The 25,576-nt window shown below is 39.6% G+C and overlaps 1 protein-coding gene across 1 annotated transcript in view; it reads right to left on the bottom strand.

Annotated features, from left to right (window-relative positions):
* GBF1 (golgi brefeldin A resistant guanine nucleotide exchange factor 1) overlaps positions 1-25,576 on the bottom strand; it is a 98,503-nt gene that overhangs the window by 33,491 nt on the left and 39,436 nt on the right. Inside the window, exons 3-7 of the mRNA XM_010000819.1 lie at positions 8,848-8,979; positions 3,796-3,914; positions 3,082-3,190; positions 2,660-2,720; positions 893-947 (exon numbers count right to left, since the gene is read on the bottom strand). Of these exons, the coding sequence (XP_009999121.1) occupies positions 893-947; positions 2,660-2,720; positions 3,082-3,190; positions 3,796-3,914; positions 8,848-8,979 (476 nt within the window). The remainder of the gene's footprint in view (positions 1-892; positions 948-2,659; positions 2,721-3,081; positions 3,191-3,795; positions 3,915-8,847; positions 8,980-25,576) is intronic.

Here is a 25,576-nt window from a genome sequence, read left to right as displayed (position 1 = left end):
GCTCTGAAAGTACCCAATGTGGCCACTTTTCTCAAGTAATTAAAAATAAAAACACCTCTAGCACTCCTCATCCTGTTGCTTGCAAAGGTAGAATCCTGTATTTTTTATTGACATTCTTTATATGGATAATAGAATTATGTATGGAGTTCCTCAAGTGCACTTCTCTTCGCCTAGCAAACTATTGCATTAATCACATATGGTCACATATATGGTATCAGCCATACTGAATCCAGCTGCTAAAAAACTCACTGTATAGAGGCACAGGGTGGTATTGAATTAACCTGGATCTTCCACGCTGAGAAAATTATGCATTTAAGGAAGGAGAGAAAAAGAAGAATCTACTTTGATTTGGCAGCTAATGGGAACTAAGGTTGTTGCTACAGAATGCTGCACCTTCTAGAAGCCACCAAAGCTTTTCCTACAATAGCCCAATTTCATAATGCTTTCATGCTGTTCCATCAGCCTCAAAAAGTTTCCTTTCTTATAGGGAGAACTGGACAAATACATCCTGAGAGCTAAGTATTAGACCTGCAGTGATTAGAGAAAGAAAGAAGCTGGAGAGACAGCAGAAGGCAGCAAATGATCAGAAGATATGACCACCAGTTCCTGCAACTTGTTGGGATTTTCCAGCCCACAGCAGCTGATGGCTGTTCCCAGAATCCAGATGGACTCATTTAGGCAGCAGTATCATCAACAAGATTCACTACTGGCCTATGTGGGCTCAATCCCACAGAACCAAGGAAGCTCTGCCCATTTATGCAGTTAAACACGCTCTTTCAGTGAACTAGGGACTTGCAGGAACAAAGAGACACAAGTGTGAAAACCATCAATACAGAGATGAGCGCAAGCCCAAGACAAGAGCAGAACATACAACAGAGTATTGAGTCTTTACCTTTTTCATGTTTGTTCCCATGTTGCTTTTAGGCTCTTCTTTAAACTGAGGCAACCTGGAAGAGAGAGAACAAGCCAAAATACATAAACTTTATTGGGTTAACAAAAAGGGGGGGGAAAAATAGACTGGTCTTTCTAATCATGATGCAGATACTAGAAAACCAAAATTAGGTTTTCTCCACAAAAAAGACAGTTTTACTTTCTTTTCCCGACAAGATCTGCTGAAGGAAAAAAAGACAAGTATAGATGAGAGGTGCTTTGCATGCTATTACTGCTAATGGCAGTTTTCATAGAATATAGCAGCTTTGCTATATTGATTTTCATGGTTAATGCTGTGCTGATGTAAGTAAAGTTTCTTCTCCTTCAGTGTATGTTTTCAGCAGTAGACTAATTAGATTGGTTCAAAACAAGTTTCTCTGATGTTGCTAAAAACAGCTAGAGTGTTATCCATACCAGGACTCTTTCAGTGTACGTGTTATTACTAGCCATGGCAACCCTTGGAATTAACTTTGTAAAAACCCCACTAGTTATCCTCTATTCTGCATTATATCAACACAATTACAGTGCACAGTGGATCTAAGTTTAATCTCAGTGCTTTGAACTAAGCAGTTCCTGTCTCATTATTAAAGGAGGTAGACAGCTCTCACCTGTGCTACCAAATAAGCAATGCTTACAGCTCTGCTACTCCACACACCCTGCTCACCCTTCAGTTTCCTTTCTACACTTCTATTTTTTGCTTGCTGAAGGGATAAAAGCCTTGAAGCATAGCTTTGGCTATTTCTTTTTCTGGAAAGCAAGATGGCCAAACCATCCCTGCAGTTGCTGTCTTTGCCTTGCTTCTATATCCCAGTGTACACAGGCACAGATGGTGATAGTGTCTCCAAGCCTTACCAAGAAGGACAGAGGAGAGGATACACAGTAAGTAATGAATTCAAAACTACGTAAAATTCACATATGCATTTGAAGAAGTAGTAATGTGGTCTGCCCTTCTCAGAGAGATTGATTCTTTCTCTGCCCCAAATTGATCAAGTGCACTGCATGACACAGGGTGCACAGAGGGGAAAAAAAATCCTGAGAATCCACTGGAACTAAGTGTGACAACAGGAAAAAGTATTATGAGAGCTGTGTTTCACAAGCTGTCAGTTTTACTACATCCCTTTCCTATTAGAAGTATTTCTCTATCTGCACTTTTCCCTTTTACAAAAACCAGAGAAAGTCTGTGATTTCTTCACTATTTTAAGAAATGGTTTCAAAGTTAACTTACTCGAGTTTAATAAAAGTAATCTTAATTACCTGAAGGGTGCTGAAAAGGGCAGAACATCTGTCCAAGACATATGATCTCAAGAGTTTAAAATTCTCTTTTATATGTGAAGTCAAAGCTCTCAGCTTGAAATCAACATGTGACTATTCAACACCATTTCTGTTCTCTCTCTTGAAGAGAGCTATTTTTTTAGAGCACTTTCCTTTTCTTGTTCTTTAAGTGAAGTTTGCATTATCTGTCCTCAAACTGGTTCCTAAAGCTCTTCATTACTTGGCTGTCCATCTCTCTTGAAAGGACACCTTAAACCTGGCAACCTTCCCTACCACTGTCTCCCTGCAGTTTGACAGGTCAGCCCAAGAGAAAAGTACCAAATCCTTCATTCCCTTCCACCTCTAAATAATGACCATTTTGGATGATTTTTCTGAGGGCCCTTAAGTGGAAATGTGGAATCTTCCTGTCCTTAGAGGGCCATTTCAGCAATGCTGAGGCAAACACAAGCAGGTTTACCTTGTGAAGAGCAGCTGCACCATGTCGACCAGAGTGTGCTCTGCAGATTTTCTCAATAACTCTGCGAAGACAAAAACAAATAACACAGGTGTCATTACTCAGTGTGATATTATCAAGAGGCTTCTTCAAGCAGACTCCCCTCCAAGCCTTGTTTACAGAGATTACAGCAAATTTATTAAAACCAGCTCCAACACCGCATTACTGCAGATGGGCATAAAATCACAAGGTGGCGCCACAGAGCTGGGGAAAATGAGAGTCAAAAAGTTGTACAGTCAACTCCTAACAAATTTTTCATGAAGTTGTAGAAAGATACAATAATATAAAGCTTAGCAGCTTTGCAGGGCTGCGTGTTCTACAGCAGAACTAGTTAACGCTGAGGAAACCCAAACATTTCTTAACCACAGAAGCATGAACAAACCTACCACTGAGTCTCATCTCGAAGCATATGCGGAAACAGGACTGCATGATCTCACACACAGATTCATTGGTGAGGTGGGCTCCCACTGGAGTGAGCAGCAAGGTCCTCAAAACCTGTAAAGAACAGCACATTTATCCCCCAGAGTACAATGACACCTGCATACACTTCCAAGAGAAGGCTGGCTTCCTCAAGTAGGACAGCCATGAGCAGAAAACCTAAGGGTTTTCCAGGAGCCGGTTAAAACTGAATGCTATGTCCAAGAAACAGACAGATTAGGAGTGAAGAATGATCCCTCGACTCACTGTTGCATGCTACCCAATATTTACACTCACTCACTAGCTATCTGCTCAAAAGTACATAGACTGAAGAGGTGTATAGTTCATAGGTTTGTCTCTACACATTTTTTCTCAAAAATAAATCTAAGAGCTCCATATGCTTAATTTACCCCTCACTTACACAGACTATGCACAAGATAGGATTACCAACTCTAAAACATTACTAAGTCCCTAATTTAAAATTAATTTAATTTCAGCTTTTAATTATTTTCATTTGGAAAAGCTTTTATCCCAGGTATATGAGCCATCTGTGTAAAAATAAAGTCTGTCACTAAGCTCCTGCAGAGTCAAAACATTGCTCCCTGTTCTTCATCTCCATGTAACAGGATATGTTCCACAACAGGCAGCGACCATTATGGTAATTACCATTTCTCTCCACTTACCTGTAGGATTTTCATCAAGACAACCTCATCGCTCGCATGATCCGTGCCCACAAACCGGGCATGAGTGACAGCATCGGCCATGTTCTCCATCCCTTCTGCTGTGCCTTCATGGCTGGGATCTGAGTAACAGAATAAAAATATATGACCGGGAAAGGCCACCTACAGCCCACCACCTCTGTGGGGAGACATCTACACAAAGATACTTTGTTGCTATCTGCTTCCTTAATTTGTGTGACTCCAGTGAGCTGATTCTATAGGAGCAAAAGTCAGCAGTGACATAAAATTGGGAGCTTTCAGAAAGACTTTATCAAGAATATATCTACATTTGTGAAAAAGATATAACCTAACAAAGAAAAGAAGAGCAATTCAGTTGTTATTGGCTTTGTATTATTTTAGATGTTAATTTATAAGTCTATGTCCTTTTCCCTGCAATATGGCACAATGAACTTTTAAATGCTTTCAGTTGCTGCTTGGGAATGAAAACAGCTCTTAAACATAGGGAACCTCAAATTTAATCCCACAAGGAGAAAATGCCAAACAAGTTCCACTAGATAGAGAAGGTAAAACTGCGTCTTCTACACTCCTCCCAAAGAATAGTAGCTGTGGAAGGAATGGACCAGTAGCTTTCCCCAGAGACAACAGCAGACAGATACAATCACTGTTTAGATATCAGAGTTGCAAGCCTCCTGCTTCAATCATTCATCAAGGCTCCTTCTCTCCATTTCAGTCTTCTGTAGCTACAAACAATGGTGCAGCTGAGAGAATGTTTAGGCCAAGATTGTTGCTAGTAATTTTATCTTGTGCCACATTACAGTGGCTTCAGAAAAGCTGTGTCCAGCTTTGCTTTCATTCTCACTTAAACAATATGGCACTGGGCAAGAATCTTGTTACCCCCCTACCTAAACAGTCATTAGAAAAGAAAGGAGACAACATAAACATTAGTTAATAACCCATTAATTGGCAATGAGACCCCTTGAACTCCAGCAAGAACGAAGCTGACAGAGAAACCAAGTAAGACCCTGTATACTTTACAGCAAAGCTTTGCAGACTCCCTTTTTTAGTCCAGCTGTGTTCACATCAAGCAGGGACTAAGCTCTAGGCATTAAAGAAAGCTGCCCTTACTGTGGTCCAAGGAGAGCTGCCTCTGCCACACTGTGGGGATTCTGGAAGTCTGTGGGATAAGAAACTTCTCATAGCTGAACAAAACTGAAATGACATCGATGTACTTCAGAATCCCATCAATCTGTATGGGGACATCACTTCTTTGCTGAGCTTGCCTATTTTAACACAGTTGTGTCACACACACACAAAAATATTGCATAGTTGATAGCAAGTTCCTCTCCTGGTTTGCTAGACAAACCTCACTGAGCTATCAATTAGTATGTTCTAAGCACAATCAGCAGCAGCACTCAACAGGACACTAAATTTTAATACTGGTAGCATTAGGTAAGAGGCCTGGCTGTCAAAGACAGCTAGTTCTCTGTGTATCTTTGATAATGGTTACCACTCTTCTACCAGAGGCAATACAATCTGCCATATGTTGGTGTCCCATGCACACATATTCACAAATGGTGATGTAGGATAATTCTGAACTACCTCAATTAAATCAGGCAAAGATCAGTGGTGTTACAATGCCAGCAGCTAGGCTAGCCAACTGTAATCAACCGCAACAACTACAGCAGAAAGCAGCTAAAGCAGGCATCAAGACGAAAAATCCAGTTGCTGCAGAAAAGGCTCCCACAGGCCAATTCACTTCACTGTCACTTCTTCCAATAGGTATGAGTGGGTCTAGGGCTAGGGACACATTTAGTCATAGTTATGGATAGTCTGTGTGAAAGGGAGATGGAAGCGAGTTATACATATGCTTCTCTACCAGATCTGTGACTACTGCTTCACTGTTCTAGCTCCTATCAACACTAATAAACACACCTCTCTCCCAATACACATCACGCCTGACTACTTCAGTCCTAGCTTCCTGGAACAGCTCTACAAATTCAGGTCAATTTATAAAGCCTCCTGAGCTTAATTAAAAGCAAAAATACTTCTACTTTTCAGAAACAAGACACAGAAAAGATCAACTGCTTCTTTGTTCCCTTGTGAGAAAACAGTACAGAAAGACATGTCAATGCCTGCTCAGAATCACTAACAAAAATAAGTTTCTTTGAAGCAAAATATCGGTTTGAAAATTTCCACCTACAATGTAAAGATTTGAAGACCCCATCTAGATGTGCACGTTTCATATGGGGTGTACTCTCACAACATGCGGGCAAAAGAACAAGGAAAAAGCAGAAAATTCAAGTTCTCAGCCACCAGGAAAATCCAGGAAAGCCAGAAGCCTGCTCAGTAACACCTTTAATAGAACTGAAATAAATCACCGAGGATACAGAGAAGGCAAAGGGCAGAACAAGCCTTAAACTCCCCAAACAGTAAGTCCTCTCACTGGAAACTGAGCAACAGGTAGTCACTTACAGATAATTTTCAGGAACACCAGGGAAAGTTAACTTTAAAAATGAAGCCAGAAGCTGCTGTGACAATAAAAAGAGTACATACCTTTTCTGAGGAAAATAGGACAAATACAAATACAATTTTTAATACAATTCAGCCACTAGTCTTCCTATAGCTAAGGTCTGAACTCATCAAAAAGGCTGGCTAGCTAGCTAGTGCAAAACTGCTGTGTAAGAAAATAACTAATCTGACAGATAAAAATCTATGTGAGTTTAGTATTATCACGTAGTATTCTTATACTTTAAAAAAAAAAAAAAAGCAATTTATTGACTATAACTCTTGAAATAGTAGCACTTCTTCCAGAGCAGAGGATAATCTCCATAAGGCTAATTATTCCTACTAAAACATACTCAAGGAAGATGTCAAGTCATTTTATTGAACTGAGCTGTGACTGCACACCATTAGTGAACTGCTGTGTCCAACAATCTCAGAACATATCTCTGCAATTCAGACTACTAGAGATCAGAACTCTCAAAGGCGAGTCAAGAATGACTAAGTTTTAAAACATACCCCTCAAACCATCAGCTGACATGTGACAGAGTAAGAAAAACAGTAAGAGAGCACGAGGATTAGCAATGAAATGCTTTGGAAATAGGAAAAGAAATCTGTTTTAAACAAAGATAGCCATCAGAGGAGTTTGGCTCGTTTCCTGCCCACTGGTCTTTGACCCAGCTGTACAGCAAACACCACCCACTCACAGAACAGACACAGCTAATGATGCTTTTGAAAAAAGTGCTAGTTTCACCTGTCAATTATGCAGTCCCAAAGTGCACCACAAATACCAGTCACACTGAAATTTCCCCACTGTTATGCTGGAGTTCTTACTACATTTTTCTTTACAGTTTGAAACAGATTGATATATTAAGGACAGCTTTAAGCTTTTCCTATCCTCAGGCAAACAGCATTTAGACTACCTTTAGTCTTATATCACAAAATATAAGATCAGAAAACTTTAACAACACAACCCTAGCCAGATGTTCAGTCAGCACCACTAATCCCAGCCTCACTGGCACCTACAGCAGCACAAAGTACAAGGCTGCTGTGAATGTCACCTGAAACAGCAACAGCAGTCTTAGCTTACAGGTGCTGCTCCACAACAAGAGCCAGAGGGTCTTTCCACTGTCTACTACGGAGACACACGCTCACCAACAGTTACACCAATGTGCCCCTGCTGGACTGACCTAATTAACAGGCTAAATAGCAAGTAGCTAGAGAAAGCCTACAAATTCTTAACTGTATTTTTTTTTCCTGTTTCTGCCTCAAATGAAGTATTTGTAGTCAGTTGTCTGTGCAGACTTTTGCCTGGACATGCAATACCAGCCTGATGTTCTGATTGCATCCACACCATAAAAGCCCAGAAGAGTCGTTCATTCCTCATGCTGAGTTTGAACTAATATGTCTGCATTATGACTTAGTCCTTCAGAAGGACATACAGGCTTATTTATTAAGATGTATTTATTGTCCTTTTAAGTGACATCAATATTGCATCATTTTAGGTTTTTGCCACTTAATTAAACCAAATACCACCAAATAATTGATGTCTTGATACACTACATTTCCACTGAATTCTTAAACTTTTTTTCCCCCTCTTTTAAGTTTCCATTTTTTCTTATTTTAATTTGGGCTTTTTCTCATAAAAGTGGTCTGCATCTACATCTAGCCCTTCCTTTACTATCTTTCCACAGAACAAAACTCCACAGAACAAAATTTATACTGTGTCAAAAATTCAAGTGTTCACTTACATCCTAAGGGAGGCAAGAATTGAGAAATCTGAATTTGGTGGGGGGAGGAAGACAGGTAAAATTATTTACTTCAATGAGACTATGTATAAAAATATAGATAAGTTTGGTAATTCACACAGGTATAATCAGAACGTACTAACAGAATTTACACAGAAAAATCAAACACTACTTACAACAGGATTACACACTGAAGGCAGACAGAAAGCTAGCTAATGAGTTACTACAAGCCAGCTGAGCCATGGGAACTCACCACATGCGCATTATTAGCTTTTCACAAAGATAAAGGAGAATGCACGCATTTCAAAGTCTGGGCAGCAGCAAAACTGTCTCTGCCATGACAATTGTGACAAGTGATGAGTACTGGCACATCACTGGAAAGGGCAAAAAAACCCACCCTCATTCTAGAGCAGAAATACTAGTCCACAAAACTAAATAAATTCTACTGTGTTTTTATGTATTATATTGTAATCCAAGCTGGTATTCTCCCCTCCCTGGCCCTTTTGCTCTGATTGCTTTAAAAAGCAGCTGGGACCACCACAGTCCAGGAGTGGGCTACAAGCACATGTAAGCACTCAGGGCAGACTAGAAGTTCTGGCTTGGTTTCCAGCCAGAGCAGTAGTGCCATGAAAGACCAGTGGGTATGATATGAAGAAACTGCAGATGCCTATTTCCCCAGCATTAATGACAATGCTCTTCTTACCCCAATCTCTTCACTAAGACTGCAAGCATGTATCCTGGCCAAAGACACATCTCGAGATGCATTTGGCTGACATTTTGGTAAATTTCAGGGCGCCACATAACATACCTATTAGTGCATATGAGAGGAACTTATTCACAGAGGTGAGGGCCAATCCAGTTATGGGGCCTGTAGTGTCTTCAGAACGAATTACTTCCAGGAAAGGCCGAAGAAAGACATTGGGTTCAATTTCAGATAGCTCTGTTAAAAAAAAAAAACAACCAGAGAGACATTAAATAAGACTTGATTCATTAGGATTAATTTTATCTTTAAGAATCTACAGCAGAGGAAAGAAGCCAGCAAAGTCTTAGTTTCAGAATGCTGATGGGAAGGTCAGGCTTGCTTTTAATTACATGTATTTAATTTACACACACACGTGTATGTTTATATTTTTTAAAGCAACGGTTTGTTAAATTCATTTTCTTACAATCTTCCTTCTGGAGTCTTCCAAAACAAACATTATTGTAAAAACACTCCATAAACACCACAGAGTCATTGCTGCCTAAATTTATGCTTTAATTAATTGGCAGATACGGTTGCATTTCCTAGTACTCTTGGAATTGAGTGATTACATGAACTATATAGACTCTGCCTCACCTTCCACCACTTCTGTAACATCCTACTGCACACACAGCCTCATACTAATCACACCCATAGTACAACTCTACAACCAGGAGAGTTGGATCTTTTGCAGCTCTTGCCTGAACACAAACTGCATTTCTGCAACACTAGAAGTTTGCTTGGCAAGGACAGGAAAAACCCACAAGATAAACAAATTTAAAAACTCTTCTGACATTTTCTTAGAATACCTGAATAAGCCTTGCAACCAAAGAAGTAAAAAGAGTAGTCTTTTTGATTTGCTGTTTTGGACAGCAAGTATCCTCTCTAAAGTTGCAACACAAGAAGGCAGATGCACTGAGATGTTGAGCAGGAGAAAGAACAAATAATGAGATTCCTAAACTTTTCAAAATGATCAATGGAAGCTTTGGGAATGAAAAAGGATACAGAAAAGAACAGCCAGAACTAGGAAAAGTGACAAAAAAAACAATCCTAAAAACCAAACCAACAAAAAACCCACAAGCAATCAAAGTGAGAGGAGTCCTAAGGAGGTTTTAGGAGAAAAAGCATTAAAAAGCAAATGAAGGGGACCACAATAAAGCCAGTGCGTAGACAAAGAAGAGAGTGTTAAAAATAAGTTCCATAATCCTGAGACAAGAAATATTTAAGTACAAACAGTTGATTCAACTTGCTAAAACCTACATTTTATTCCTAATAGAAGTCTAATGGCTAATACTGCCACAGGAACACTGGCATTTATATTATTGGTGATCCAGTATTGCCCTTATCTGTCATATGAGCTTCTTTGAGGTGGGGGAGAAAAAAGCCTGTAATTCCTGAACCCTTAGACAATCTGTTGCTTTTCTACCTACCAACTTAACTCAATTATTTTACTTTTAAAAACAATCCAAAGACTCCTGATTCTAAAATAAGTGAAATTCCATTTTATCATAATTCCTATTGAAAAACTTTAAGTTTTAAAGTAAAAAGCCTATGAGAAAGCATGGTAACTGTGACAAATTTTGCTGAGGAATCAAAGGAGGAAGAGGAATACAGGGTTTTTTGTTTTAAATAGTTAAGACAACAAAGAGAAATATCAAAGTGCAATAGTTTTTAACTAAAGGAAAATTGCAGTTAAAAAGTGAAACTTTGGCGATCATGGTACAATCTTCTACCTTTCAGCCCCGGTTCAAATCAGGCCAACACCACTAACTTGAGAGAGGTTAAAAGAAACATGATGATTCAATCTTTTTGGCTCAAGCACAACACCCCCAACTTGTCAGATTACAAGTGACATTACAATTGTGTGACATTACAATTGTGTCACCTCTCAATAGCTCATGGAAATGCAGAGGATCATAAGACACGTTTTCATCAATGTTTATTTAAGTGTGCCTTGTCTCTTACAAGCACTTGGATAACACATACAGTAACATTACTAGGGATCATCACTCAAACTCTTCTTCCCCAAAACTGATCCTTTCTACAGAAGTCAGCACTATCACAATCCTATCAATTCCTGCAGCCTCCTTCAGTCCAGCAAGTCCCAGAATGGAAAAGCTGCACCTCGATTAGTAAGAAAATGGGACTCTAGTCAGCATACATAGCTGCACAGGTAGAATGAGATGATGATGACAAACTTGCTAGCAGAGAATACACAGGTTACTGCACTCTCCAATAATCCCTTTTTGAGACAAGAAATGGATATTTTCTTTACAAGAGTGGAGGGAGTTTATTTTTTTTCTTTCAATTAAAGCTGTGAATCTTAATGTGATTAAAGATTAGATTTCCCTGCAGTCTACCTAAAATTCCCAACTTAGATGAAGATCACAAAATGGATTGTCATAATTAAGATTTAACTTAGGCACATACTGTTGATTACACAGCAACTCTGGCCAGCTTCCCTGATATTCAGAGACTCCAGCTTTTGTGGTAACACAGCATTTTACATTAAGCTCTCTGAAATTGACTGTGTACGCTGTAAAACAGTTTCAGACTGGGTAGTTGGTGCTGTGTTGTTGAAAAAAGAATTTAAAATATACTCAACAAGAAGAGAGCATTTTAGGTGCAAGATCTTCCCACTGAAGGACTACTGTTTGAAAGATCTAAATTTCAGTGAAACACCCATCACACTGTGACTTGTTTGCACCTGAGAAGTATTGACTTGTTTACTACAATGAGTTCTTACCATAGGCATTTACAGGCATTGAGGAATTACACGAGTCACCAGCTTCGTTTTCCAAGCAGAATTCAATTTCTGTAGCATGCTTGCTTCAGTAGGGAGATTGGGAGCACAGAAAAACACTCATACTGAAGCTATTCTTTCTATATCCTGTCTAGAAGCAGATTACTCTCATTGGTTGAAGTTACCAGTTCAAAATCTGAAAGTGACGCTGAAACTATCTGAAGTTTTCAATCAAATAAAATTTTTGCAAACAAGTCAGTAAATCAAAGATCAGTCTTGTTCTTTTAACTCAATCCCACTGAGCTTAAAGAAGTTAATTCAGAAGTTGTCTCCCCAGAATAGTTTCACAGCTTTAAATACTGAATGTGGCAGTGTCTAGAACCAACCTGCCAGCCCTTTAAGATCAATAACTACAACTGCAAGGAGCACTCCTTACTATGTTTTACTACCAGAGCTCAAGTTTAATCTACAGCACAGAACAGCTCTTTTCACAAAACTTTGGTAAGACAGGACCATAGTCTTTAAAGGGAGTTGTTCTGCTCAGCATGTTAAAACTTCATGAAAGCGACACTACATAAAATCTTGATCTTTTTTGCACTTAAAAATAAAAACAATGCTGTGCTCTCTTGAAAATATCTAAGAACGTCAGAAAGGGCAATAAAATAAGTTACAGCTTTAATAATTCCTTTGCCAAAGCAAAGGCTACATAAATACATATTCAATGTTTGGAAGTACATACTTGAACTTTTATGAAAGCTTTCCAGAAAAAAAAGCAGCTCTGATTTTTCAAGTCTCTGGTTCTTGCTGTGCCAGATTCAGTTCAGGCGTTACCAGCAAGGAAACAATAATAAACAAGAGACTTTAGAATTGCTGATAAAAGGTATCTCTCCAAGTATATTTCCTAGCAAGAGACATTTCTGATTTTGAGCTAGAAAACACCAAATGGTTCTCTGCTTAAGTAACTACCTTCAACTCTGGGAAAAATAAACAAACAAACAACTCAATCCCAAACCCACCAGCCCTGCAAGCATTACCTCAATCTATGGTAGTAAAAGAGGAAAAACTGAACAAGTGTCCACTGAGAGATCACAATTTCACTAGGGTTTCCTACAAGCAGCCTTTGTTTTCAATTTATTCAGAGGTAGGGAAGATACATATATATAAAAACATTATTTAGTCTTACATGAAGAGCCTGGGCTGCTTTGGGTACCAGTTGAAAAGCATTTCCCATTCTTTTCACACAGGTCCCTTCAATGAAATTTCAGGGATGCAGACAGAGATAAGCACCAGCACTACCCTAAAATGCTCAGCTAGCCCTAAGCAGTGCATGAGATGGAGAAGAAAGGAAAGGATGCCTTCAGTAGTGTATCAGAACAAGCCGGCAATTTTAATATGAGGAGGGACTCCTTTGAGACCACAGTGCCTTCCTTCACTCATCCTATGGTTTATTTGCGCTTAGACACATGTCTATAAAGATATTTAAACAACTAATTCATGTTTAAGCACCTAACTCCCATTTCAGCAATCCCATCCAGCCATTCTGGCACTTCAGCAAACAAGCTGCATCAGACCTCTGGCATCCCCTTTCTCCTCAAGTACAGGAGCAGGTTCCCCTCAGAAGAGGTTTCTTATTGTTAGCACACTGTTGGCACATTCCTGATCTAAAATGCTCACATAAGCTGCTTTCTCTGGCAGTTCAACTCTTCACTCCTGAATGACTCTTATCAGGATCGGCTATGCATTCCGAATCAAAGTAAATGAACGAGAAAAAATGGTTTATGACAAGTTATTTCAACATCATTTGTCCCCAGGACAGGCAACTGCAGCCCAAACCACATGACCTGGACTCCTCTTATGCAGCAGCTGTTGGCCTTTGACGCCCAGCCTTCAGAAAGGCTGTCTCAACTGTATCCCATGCACCTCTCCAATGCAGATGAGCTCAGACAAGAGCAACGCTTCCAGCATGTGCTATTACCTTCCCTGCTTACACACCAAAATGTACAATGAACAGGCATCCTCTTTTCTTCTTAAGGTGAGAAAAAAGACAAAAATAACATGGTAATAGAGCAGAAATCCAGCTCTTTGGGACTCCTGCCTACAAGCTAAATGAGTTTATGCCACAGAAAACTGAGGTAACAGCAAGTGCCCCCTTGCTCACTGTCAAAACCACCTTCTGCAAACACTCGCTTTCTGGTCTACATGATTTTATACGTGCTTTGTTCTCGGTTCATCCACCAAACACCAAAACATTCTGTCTTTTCACCCAAGGGTGAGAAGCCCCAGCAGTCTCTCTCAGCAAGTTAGAGGAAGAAAAGTTACAAGGAAAAAGGACAAAATTGTACTTGCCTTCTAAAACCACCTAAAACTATTGCGTATCCATACTCTTCAGATTTCAAAAATATTTCTGAAGTTTTAACTGCTGGAATAAATACTGGCTTAATCTCACAAATCAAAATGCAGAATCCACGGAAAGGAGAAATCCTTTGAGTTGCTCCTGTGTTTATCTTTTGGCAAATGTAGAGATTAACAAATGTAGCAAACAGAACTACAGTAATTTGTACCTCTCTAAAAATTTTGAGAGCTCAAATTTTCTTTGCATAAATTCAGTTAGGTAATAGCCACAGAACAGCACACACATCTTGATTCTAGGTCCCTGGGCAAAACTCCAATTTCAGCAGCTCTATGGCTAATGAGCAGAGGAGGCACACTTTTGACCACTCTGAAAACAAATTCTCCAGACTGCCTGGAATACAGGTCACCCTGCACTGCAAAGAAAGACATGCCTTAACTTCTAACTAGGAAGTTTAGTCCAACATGTAACTCCAGTTTACTGATGGCCAATTAATGTACAGTAACAAGTCTAAAAAACTAAGCTAGACTATCCACCTTCATTTGCTCCTGAACATATGTTACCCTCCACACAGTCCTGGTACAGCCAAGGTTCCAAGTGAAAAGAATCCTCTGCCATCTCTCCCCATAAGAGGTCTTTGTAGTTTTGTTCTTGCTTTTCTTGCAAGGTCTAGATCAGCCCTTGCAATATGGTGCAATGTGTAACATGTTTCTAGAGATTTTCTTAACTGAAATGAGAATGGATTGCTACTTATACAGTCTGACCCAGCAGCACACTAATGTGGTTAGAGAAATCTCTAGTCCTACTTCCTGAAAAGAATGATGGCAATGTCCACTAACCTTGATAAATAAGAGGTCATCAAAAAGAGCAACCCTAGTGGTTCCGCAAAATATCATTGTCTTATCCCAATATAAGCTCTTAACAGATGAAGCTAACTGGATTCTGACAGCTAGGGAGAAGCTGAGGAGCCAGAAGGTTATATCCTAGTTTAAAGAACACATAAATGCTGCAAACTATTTTTAAAGGCTGCTGGGATTGCACAACACAGCATACAAGCTCACCGTGGCAATGTGTGGAAGCAAGCTTTGTGCATCGCTGAAATGAATACTTGTCTGTAATAAGTGTCACCAAAAGTTTTACATATGATAGAAGTAAACATTGGCCCAAAATTAAGGCTACCGAACCCAATGATGGAGAGATGAGAATCAGTAGCAATCCTTTTTAGTATGCCTGTAAAACATACTCCTCAAAGCTAATTCCCTGTGAATTAAAGTAGTAATTCAGGGGCCCAGGCCCACCATATCAAGAGGGAAACAGTGCCATTCACAGCCACACATGAATGCAAGGCTAGAATTACAAATGCAGTTTGACAGGGGGAACCCAGAGCTGTCAAGCCTGTTCTGTTTGCCTAATTTCATTACAATAGCACAAATGCTTTCATTTGTCACACTCCAGCTTCATGTGTTTATCTCACTTTCATTAAACATGACTTTAACAAATGACTGTTCCACAGTGCCAAGATGTCAAACACCCCTCAGAACTGAGATTTTTATTTTGGGGAAGGATGACAGAATGCATACTAAGCATTTGACTCCTGATATCCTCTGGTCAGGGCAGCATAAACTCAACTGAAAAATTGTCTCCTATAACGATTATTTACATCTACCAGCAAAACAGGAGCACAGACAGTCCCACCAGTGTTAGCCATTTGTTATCAGGGTTTTCATTTGATGCCATACTTCAAATTCAGCTGTTCTGATTGCTCATTAAAAATCCCTGGGCATTTTTTTATAAGTAGATACTTGCTACACCTTCAGTCAAAATTACACTGAAAACTCCAGCTGTGTCTCCACTGTTATTCCAAGTGCTTTTCAGCCAGCCATAGTATTATGTTCCAGAGGGAGTGATATAAGTAGAAGATCCTCACTTCATTCACAAGGAAAACAAATGTCATCACAGCAAGTATGGAGCAACACCAAGTACAACCTCTCATGGTTTCTGTCCAGATGGAACAGACATAACTATGCACTTCTTGAGTTTTTAATACCAGTCATACACATTTGCTGAATGCAGAAAACAATTAAGTTGTTGATAGCAGCTTATTTCAAAAGTTAAAGTTGTTTGATTCTGATTATTTGTTAGCACTGAGGAGGCAGCAGAGATAGGAATAACTGCATCTTGACAGACTTTTTTCTGAGATCTGGCTGACACGAATTAGTCAGAGGTTATATTCAAAAAGCTCTTAAGGGTGAACTGAGGGGTAATTTGGCATACCAAGGTTGAAGGTCACCAGAAGACCTTGCTACCAATCCTGGAGCATTTCCTCCCACCCTGTGACCTAAATACCTCTGAAAGGACCATGACTATTCTGATGAAAAGCAACAAATCAATGCTACATCATAAAAGCCTACTGTTTCCAAATTGGTCTCCCATGACTATGTTTATTGCTAGTGTGAACAGTAATACACATCTACCTCTAAGTGTAATTTCAATGCTCACCCATACTTGTTTTCCAGAAACCCCTCCACCTATTTCATGCTAGAGGATGAGCACTAAAGCCACACCTGATTATGCTAGCACATTCCAGAGAAAGATTAGATCAAGACACATGATTTGTAAAGCCACATATGCCAATTCAGTGTTGCTTAAATAAATTTTTATCTCCATTACAGAGAGGCTGATTTCTTTCAGGGAAAAGAGATGGGGGAATACAGCTGACCTGAGCCTCTGATAGGTTCTGGAATATACAATTGCTTTTGTGGCTTTTTCAGACAGATGCAAGCTCTAAACTCTTAGAGCCAATTGTCACGGCACTTAATCCTACTCCAGAAAACTGAACTCTTCAATAGCTCTACAAAACTGATTTGAGACCTTATCCCTTTCTGAATATTTTGTGGTTGTTTTGGTTGTTGTTTTTTTTTCCCCATGGGTAGAAGCTCTGAACAACTTCCAGGGAAGGGAAATCAACCATCCCACACACCTAATAGGAAAAAGTAAACTAAATCACAATGAGTTCCACAGGTAACTGGAAGTTTCACATCTGTTCTTCACACTCTACTGCTCCCCCTCCGCTCTGCTCTCATGAGACTGCACCTTAAGGATTGTGTCCAGTTCTGGAGCCCCCAGCACAAGAAAGACATGGAGCTGTTGAAGCAACTCCAGAGGGGGGCTATGAAGATCATCAATGAGCTGTAGCACCTCTCCTGTGAACACAGGCTGAGAACATTGGGGTTGTCCAGCCTGGAGAAAAGAAGGCTCCGGGAAGACCTTATAGCAGCCTTCCAGTACCTGAAGAGGGCCTACAGGAAAGCTGGGGAGGGGCTTTTTATAAAAGGCATGTAGCAACAGAACAAGGGGGAATGGCTTTACCTTGGAAGAGGGTAAATTTATATTAGACATTAGGAAGAAATTACTTAGTGCGAGGGTGGTGAGACACTGGAACAGCTTACCCAGGGAGGTGGTGGATGCCCCATCCCTGGAAGTGTTAAAGGCCAGGCTGGATGGGACTTGGAGCAACCTGGTGTAGTGGGAGGTGTCCCTGCCCATGCAGGGGGGTTGGAACTAGATGATCTTGAAGGTCCCTTCAAACCCAAAACATTCTGTGATTCTTTTAAAAAAAATATATAAATCAAACAGCAAAACCCACAACTAGATATCCCATAAACACAGGGTGAGTGAAATGCAGCTAAGCAGTAAGGACTAGACCTTTTTTCTCTGTTTAGAACCAGCTGCAATTGTTTTGAAAGATTTCTTTCAGAAAACCACCACACACAGGCCAACAGCCAGTTCTTATGATAAACCTGCACCAGCTCTGAACTTCAGAACCCACAGGCACTCTGATCCAATGACATCCAACTCTAAATGAAATTACTAAACCAAACTAAACCAAAGCAAAAAGCAGTCATCCCGTGACAAATTCATCTGCCCTTGACCAAACGCTGATAGTTATTGATCTGGCTGTTGTGAATTAGAGCCAGGTTTCCCAAGGTTCCCCCCTAATATGAGAAAGAGAGCATGGCCACTCTAACAAGGCCGACTAGGCTAAATGAAACCTCCCAGGAATTGCATTGCACACTGCCAAGTCCAGAGGATGGACTGATCCATCCATCTTAATGACAGCACAAGTTTGATGTATGTCAAGTTTAAGCACTCTTTTTCCTCTGTAAAAGAAATTGGCACATGTCGAAGGAAGAGCAATTAGGTTGTGACACTCTACAGAACTCTATTCAGAATAATCACTGGACTTGCTTCACTGTGATATTTTATATGTCTTGCACAGTACCAGGTCCAAACCAAGTAGGCAATTTAAAAGCCCAGGAGAAATTAAAACTTCTTGCCTGCTATTTTAAAGCACAGTAATTCTCCACAGCTTTGTGTGTCTACCATGCTATGAAGAGAGCTCTCATTGTAAATTCACCATGTTGTGAAAAGGAAAGCTTCTCTATTTCTAAGAGGCTGGGAAAAAAGATTAAAGTTTTATCATCAATTAGCTGTCTGGATGTTATCCTGTTCTGTTTACCCCTTCCTCAAGGGAAGCCCATGAGTGCCAAGGGGAAAAATTAAAAGGAAATTGAAGAACAACAAAGCTCAAATAAGCCAAGACATTTCTTGTGTTGCCAGAGAATCTAAAAAGCATCAATGAGTCAGGCAAAATCTGAAGAATGAAAGGGCCTGATGGTCCAAGAGGAAAGAGAATCTTTTAATGACAAAAATCTCTCAAAGGTTTAATGTACCTCGCTCTTGTAATTTACACAAATTCTTCTATCCAACATGAACCAATCTAGGAGACACTGTGCTCCACCATGTTATTAGCACAAAGTAGAATTCCCAAGTGCTAATGGAAAAATACAATTGTCCAGAGCTAAAGAATCAACACACTAAAGTTATCACAGACAGAAAACAGGAGCTTTAGGGAAAACAGGGTGTGAAACATCATGGAAATACTAGTTTCAAACTTTCAAGAGTAGAAAGAGAACAGAAGGAAATGGGAGAAAAGACTAGCCATAATTGGTACTCTTAATCCAAAGCTAGGATTGTTTTGGTCAAGAAAACTTGCCAATAACACTTTTTACTTAGAACCTATAAGGTTAAATACTATTTATTTTATTCCACTTGCACTGTCTGAAAAAGCTATTGTGACAAATTAAAGAATTTTAGGATTTTCAGTCTTCACATTATGCTCTACTCAGTTCTATTAACTTATTGAGGATTTTTATGTTTCCGTCAGGAGGTCTAAACAATGCTAAAACTCTTACTTATACTACTATTTCAGAACACACACAAGAGCAGGTAGCCTATGAATGCAACTATTTTCAAGAGACAACATGAAGCACCAGACTGAGTCAAAGCTCTCTCTGCAACACTTTGGCCAATGATCAGTTTCAACCCCATGGTCCTGCTCCCTCTTACATCAGCTTCCCTGAAGCCATCATTTAACAGATGAGAGATAACCAGTATCCCAAGCAGCAGACTTGTATAAGGAGTATAAGTAAATCCTTGGTAAACAAGCCACTAGCAATATACCTTAGTAAGAGAGTACTTGTTACAGTCTCTAAGAAAGTATCAAATAATCTATTTTAGTTTACTGCTAATGTCCATGCCCATGACAGAAGAAACCACCAGAGTCCACAGAGTGATCCTGTCCTAACTTTATAAAGGCCTTCACTGACTGCATGCTGTCCAGCAGGAGTGATCTAAAAGCGACAGCACAGCACAAAATTCAACTCACACAGAAAAACAGGACTGTTTGTTCAAGCCAGCCCCCAGTTCACACACTTTTGTAGGCTTCTTCAATACCTCTCTTCTTCCCTTAGGGCACAACATAGCCCAGCTACAAATCAAATATTCAACACACACTGAACAGGTCAGTGGACACAACTCTGCTTTAACCTCTCACCCCTAGCATTTCTGCTACTATGACCTCTGGGATGGAACCATTGCACTTCAACAGCGTTTGTTCCCAAGACTTGGTAAAAAGTCAAAGACAGACATTTTCAAGATTAACTCTGTACAGTTTGCTCTAACAGGATATACGCACATATGCAAATAAACTGAGCATCAGATGGTAGCAAGGTCCTTGATCACAGATAAATAAATCAGTCTGCTCTCAGCCTCCATCACCCACCTCCCCTTCATGCTCTTGTGCACTTCACCTCTACTTCAATTCCTTATATGAAAAGGGGATACATTTGGCCTTTTTAAGTACTGTGCCATTAGATTACCTGAAAATAATCAAAAAAATGCAGCTCACAGTAATAGTAATTCAATAGCTCTCTGCTCTATCACGCCATGTTCCCCCAAAACCAAAAGTTAACGAGACTCTTGGTGAAAGAAGCTATTTTCAAGTTTGTATTTAACAAACAGAGAAATATATCAAGCACTGTATAACACAGGTTAAGATGAAAATACCACACAGAAAACCAGTAGTTCCATGTGTGAAGTATCAAGGGAATAAACTGGTACATCCTGGAGTCACACCTACAAACAACTTGGCAGCATTTTGCCACTCACTTTGGGGTGCCAGTGTTAAGGAACATCATTAAAAAAAAAAAAAAGCAACCTAACATAACAAAGAGAAGAAAAAGTACATAGTTTTCTAAAATGTATCAGTTAAACAGCTAGTAAATTCTCACAGCCTTGTCAGAATGAAACCATTTGACACAGAGCAGCATTTTGTTCAGCTTTGAGGCCAGAAAAGTGACTCTAGGTAACAGAAGGACTTGCAGAGCCCTTCCAAAAACTTGGAATGAAATCCCAAAGCTCTAGGAGAGCAAGGCAAGCACCTGTTTTCCTGAACAGTGAAATTTTTTTATGCTGCATACTTTACACAGAAGCTGCATTATTCTGGAGAAGCTGCATTCCAGCCAAAAGTGCACAGTTAATGTTTTTTGCAGCCCCCAGCCTCCAGTGATGGATGACCATTTTATAATGAAATACTTTATGCTCAATCAACTTACAAATAACGGATGTTTTATCACAGTGCACTAAAAAGAATGTTTTTAACACACACAGAAAAAAAGGCAACAGACAAGAGAATCAGTGATGAGCAGAAGCAAAAGTTATTCCTGTTAAGGGTAGTTTAAAAAAGTCCAACTGCTGTTTCACTTTAACTCTTTCACTGCTCTCCAAGAACAAGTGCATGAGTTAGTATTTGCTCTGAAAATATCCACATGTTGAGCCCTGGTCCAGCCTATTGAGACATGAGGATATCAGGCTTCCACAAAAAGGTTTTGGTTCATAACATTTCAATTAGGTTTCCAAAAAGCAAAGGCTAATAACTAAGCACTGTCTGAAGATAAATCTTTCAAAATACTTTAAGCTCTCATACCCATTCAGCATTACAAAAATCACTCCTCAGACACCCCTTAATCAGCTGTGTGGTTTTCTCCTCATAGTGCTGCTTCTACCTGTCAATGCTGAGCAATAAACCAGAGAAATGAATGCCTGCACCCAAAGACTACTGTGCTTTCTGGACCAAGGTTTGGAACCAAAAATCCAAATTAAATCAACAATCTTATTCAAAACTCTGTGCTTGCTGTTATACCACATCTGTTACTGTTGTTACACACTACAGGTCAAGAAACCCTAGAGCTTATAGGGCTATATTTGAACCAACACTAGGTCCTGAAAGAACCTGAAGCACTGATTGTGCCTTTTCTCCCAAATAGTACATGAAGAACTCTCTAATCTAGTTCAACTATAGCAGAACATCTCTTCATTCTCTTACCATCTTACACTTTTATGAAAGGACTCTTCTCTCTAATCTAGTTCAACTATAGCAGAACATATCTTCATTCTCTTACCATCTTATACTTTTATGAAAGGACTCTAATAGGAATAAGGAGATGCAAGAATGCAGGTGCATGTGAGATGCAGTGAACGCAAGGTGCACCAAGGAAAATGTCAATTAGATATTGTGAAAGACTTTTTCTAAAGAAAGGTGGTCAAACACCAGAACAGTCTACTTAGAGAAGCTGTGGGAGCTCCATCCCTGAAGATAATCAGAATTCAGCTGGCTCTAACCCTGAACACAATCTCACTTCCAAGCTAGTCTTGCTTTCAGCTGAGGATTGGAGCAGATGACCTCTAGGTCTCTTCCTACCTAAATTATTCCAACTCTGATCAGAAATTTAAAAAAAGCCTCTGACACTGTACATCACAAATGCAGTCACTACTCTTAACATTCATAAAGTGAACAGTTTCCCTTCGCACATCTTCTACCAGTTAGTTAGTAAAGACAAAGCAGGAGCTCATTCCAGAACTAACCCTAGAAAACATTCATGATTTTCTAAACCAGTCTTCTAAAGAAAAGCTGCAAACTCAGGCTGTGACTGAACAGAAAAAAAACAACAACACACCACATTTTACCGATTTGAGGACTTCTAGAAAACTAGCAGAACTAGAGCATATTGCTTCTCTCTTCCCTTAAAACGATATGACATCTGCCACAGATACTAAGGTCATCAAATAAACAGCAACTTGGTCCTGAGCCACAACTTCAGATCTAGATTAGTTCTCCCAGTTGCACAGCACCACCTCAAGCTCTACAAAGTTCAGAGTTAATTTATGGAGCCTTCACAGTACTGCTTGAAGCACTGCAAATATTAATCAGTCCAAGATTCTTAATCACAAAATCAATTCTCCTCCCCATTCCTCAGCTGAAAACTGGCACTCAATGAATCAGACCAAAGGGAGAATAGAGTTTCCAGCACCTGCTTCAGCTTTTAAATGTCCAGTTGAAACTGCTGTGATCTGGCAGCAGGCAATCTTTTCCTGCTCTGTGAAGGACTGAATCACAGTACAAGAAGAATCCAAATAGAGAAATGAGTGAAAAGAGCAGCAGCAGGCAAAGGAAGCCACAACTTAACTTAATATGGCCAAAGAGAAAGAGCAGCTGAACATAATGTGCTTCAAAGTACCATATCCCCTCTATAACCAAACATCTTATTTACCCTCTGCCTCAAGCTGCTAACTATGGGCAGTGCTGAGTATGCATTATTTGCCACGTTTGTGACAATGCTGTTTCAAAGAATGGTATAAAATATAACTCATGCTGTTGTGTGCTTTGGAATAACTTTCTTACTAGGACATTATAAGACTAGGGTTGTCTACCACAGTAAAATTAGGATTTTAAAATCTGGAAGTATAAAATGTATCCCTTCTTGAGAGGAAAGTCAGGAAACAGCCAAAATGCTCATTTTATACCAGCACTCTGATTGAAGGCATGTGTCTTCTACATAAGGATGCACTAATAACTAAATATAATTCAACACATGCTTTTCTCATACAGAGAAATAAAGTCAAACACATTTATTCTTCATTATAATAAATCTCTTAACAAGTGATTGCAAAGCTGAAACAAGAATATACCTACCAGTAGATTCCTTCCACAAACAGGAAAGGAAACCTAACTTAGCACACCAGTCTGCTACAAGACCAAAAAAAGGCACATCCTTTAGCCGGTCAAAACAGAGCATCAGTACAATTTCCCTCAATAATTTAATTTAAGCCTAGGAGTTAGAATGGCAAAACAACTTAAGATGAATGCAGCTTTACTGGGATAAGAGCCTTTGCAACAGTATGGCAGCACTCACAATAGGTAGGCTGCACTTGCAGACCACAGTCAGTGGTTTTAAATTCTATTTCAATTTGCCTCTAGCACAGAACAGGAGTGGTACAGGGATTGTATAACAAATTTGCAAAACCATGAATGTCTCAATTGTTTTATACAAGTTATTTTAAAAATTCCTACATACATCACAACAACACCCAACCTTACTTGATCTTACTCCCTTTTCCAATACGACCATTGAGATCTAATTTTTCTTCCAGCTCTCAAGGCTTCCTTAGTCACAGAAAATGCTTACTGACATTTCCCAAAATGCTGGAGAGGCAGAAAGTAGAGTGGAGAAAGGGTTAACCTACAGCTGGGAGAACGTTTCCCTGGAAAATTGGAACACATGCTGTGGCTGTGACTAAATTTCACACTGGTTCTGTTGAGTACAAACATCCACAACTGCTTGCATTTGAGAGAGTCAGAGAAAAAGAAATGCTCCTTATATATCAGCTTCACCTGCTAGGTTCCTTCAAATGGATAATGACATGCTCTAGGGAACAGCAGAATCCTTCAGATTCACTTCACATTTCAAGCAGAGATGAGGTGCCAAAGGAAGAAAAAAAAAAAAAAAAAACACCCAAAAAATGGAAGGAAGTTGTCCTTCCCTGCTCCCACATTTTTTTGTAAAATACTGGAAATGAAGGCTATGGTCTGGGTTGAGACATCTGGGACATCTGCTGCTTAAGAGTAGATGTGTCAGCAAAGAAATCACCTGAGCTAACAGTGAGAACACCTGTACCATCTGAGTATATAAAAAGTATATATGTACAGAGTGAATAGGGAAGACCATGCATGTGCACACACAAGCACACAGATTTTAAAGATCAAGTGACTATGTTTTAAACAAACAGGCAGTACTTTGCTGGTCAGAAATAATTACGAAGTAGACATTAAGAATTAGCAAGACCAACCAGCACAGAACCACAGAAAGGTTTGTTCTAGAAGATGTCTCTGGAGGTCACCCAGTCCAACCTTTGCTCATGCAAAGGACTGCTCTGGAGGTGTACCAGGTTGCCCAAGGCCTCATTCAGTCAAACTTTAGAAGTCCCCACAGATGGAGATTTCACTCTCTTGTTCCATATCTTAGCGCTCTCTAGAAAGATTTTTCCCCTAAGTTCAACTGAAATTTCTCCTGATAAAAATTCATTACTCTGTATCTCTTGATCCCTCTGAGAAGAAGTGACTGTCTTTTTGTGATCCTCCTTCGCGTAGGGGAAGACTGCAATTAGACTCCCTTCAGTTTTCCCCAGACAAAATAAACCTATGTATTTTTAGAAGACTACTGCCATGGGGATGTGTGATGAAGAACGTGTTTGAAAGCACTGAATTGCAAAAGGAACAAGCAAAGCAGACTAAAATCCTGTACAGTCAGCAAAGAATATGATATTTCATTATGTGGATGATTCCCACAGAGGTTTTAATTGGTTAAGCACACTGAAGTTGGAAAACCACTTCTTAAGCTTCAGAAATTATAGGCTATTATCCATTCTGCTTGTTCATAAAGAAAGATGGGGGTGGAGGGGGATGGGAAAAGACATACTGTTTTCATCCACATTAGTATGAAGACTAGGTAATTAAGAACTATTCTGTTGTAGAGCAAGAGCAGTGTTTGGGGAAATATTTCAATGTCTAGAGAAACTCTGGCAGACTGCATGGACAAAATCAATATTTGTATCTGTAATAGGGATTTTTATCATAACCAAAGACTTTTCTGTTACAGAATGGCAGGTAAGTGTTTAAAAAAGGAAAAGGAAGAAACATGTTTCTTCACTGAAAGGAGAGATCTCAAGAGGGACTATCAATGCCAAAAGACAGACACAGAGGGACTAGAAATTATACGTATCTTCCCTATAATCTCTAACTAACAGTAGATTACATATACAATAACCCTTCCTTCTCCTCAAAGCACGTTTCACCAAACTACACATGGAGCAGCAGAAAGCTGGCAGACAAAATATCTGAAGTACACATAATTATTGTCATCTCCAGGATGCCCAACACTGTGTTTGATAGGAACAGAGAAATTCTCTGCCCTTTTCAAAAGGGGATTATTATGTGTGCACATTTGAAGAGTAGACAGATGGGAAAG

This window comes from Chaetura pelagica, unplaced genomic scaffold, assembly GCF_000747805.2.
Source record: "Chaetura pelagica isolate M959 unplaced genomic scaffold, ChaPel_1.0 scaffold166, whole genome shotgun sequence".
Lineage (NCBI taxonomy): Eukaryota > Metazoa > Chordata > Aves > Apodiformes > Apodidae > Chaetura > Chaetura pelagica.
Note: the sequence above shows the minus strand (reverse complement) of the source record. Positions and strands in the feature narration are given on the sequence as shown.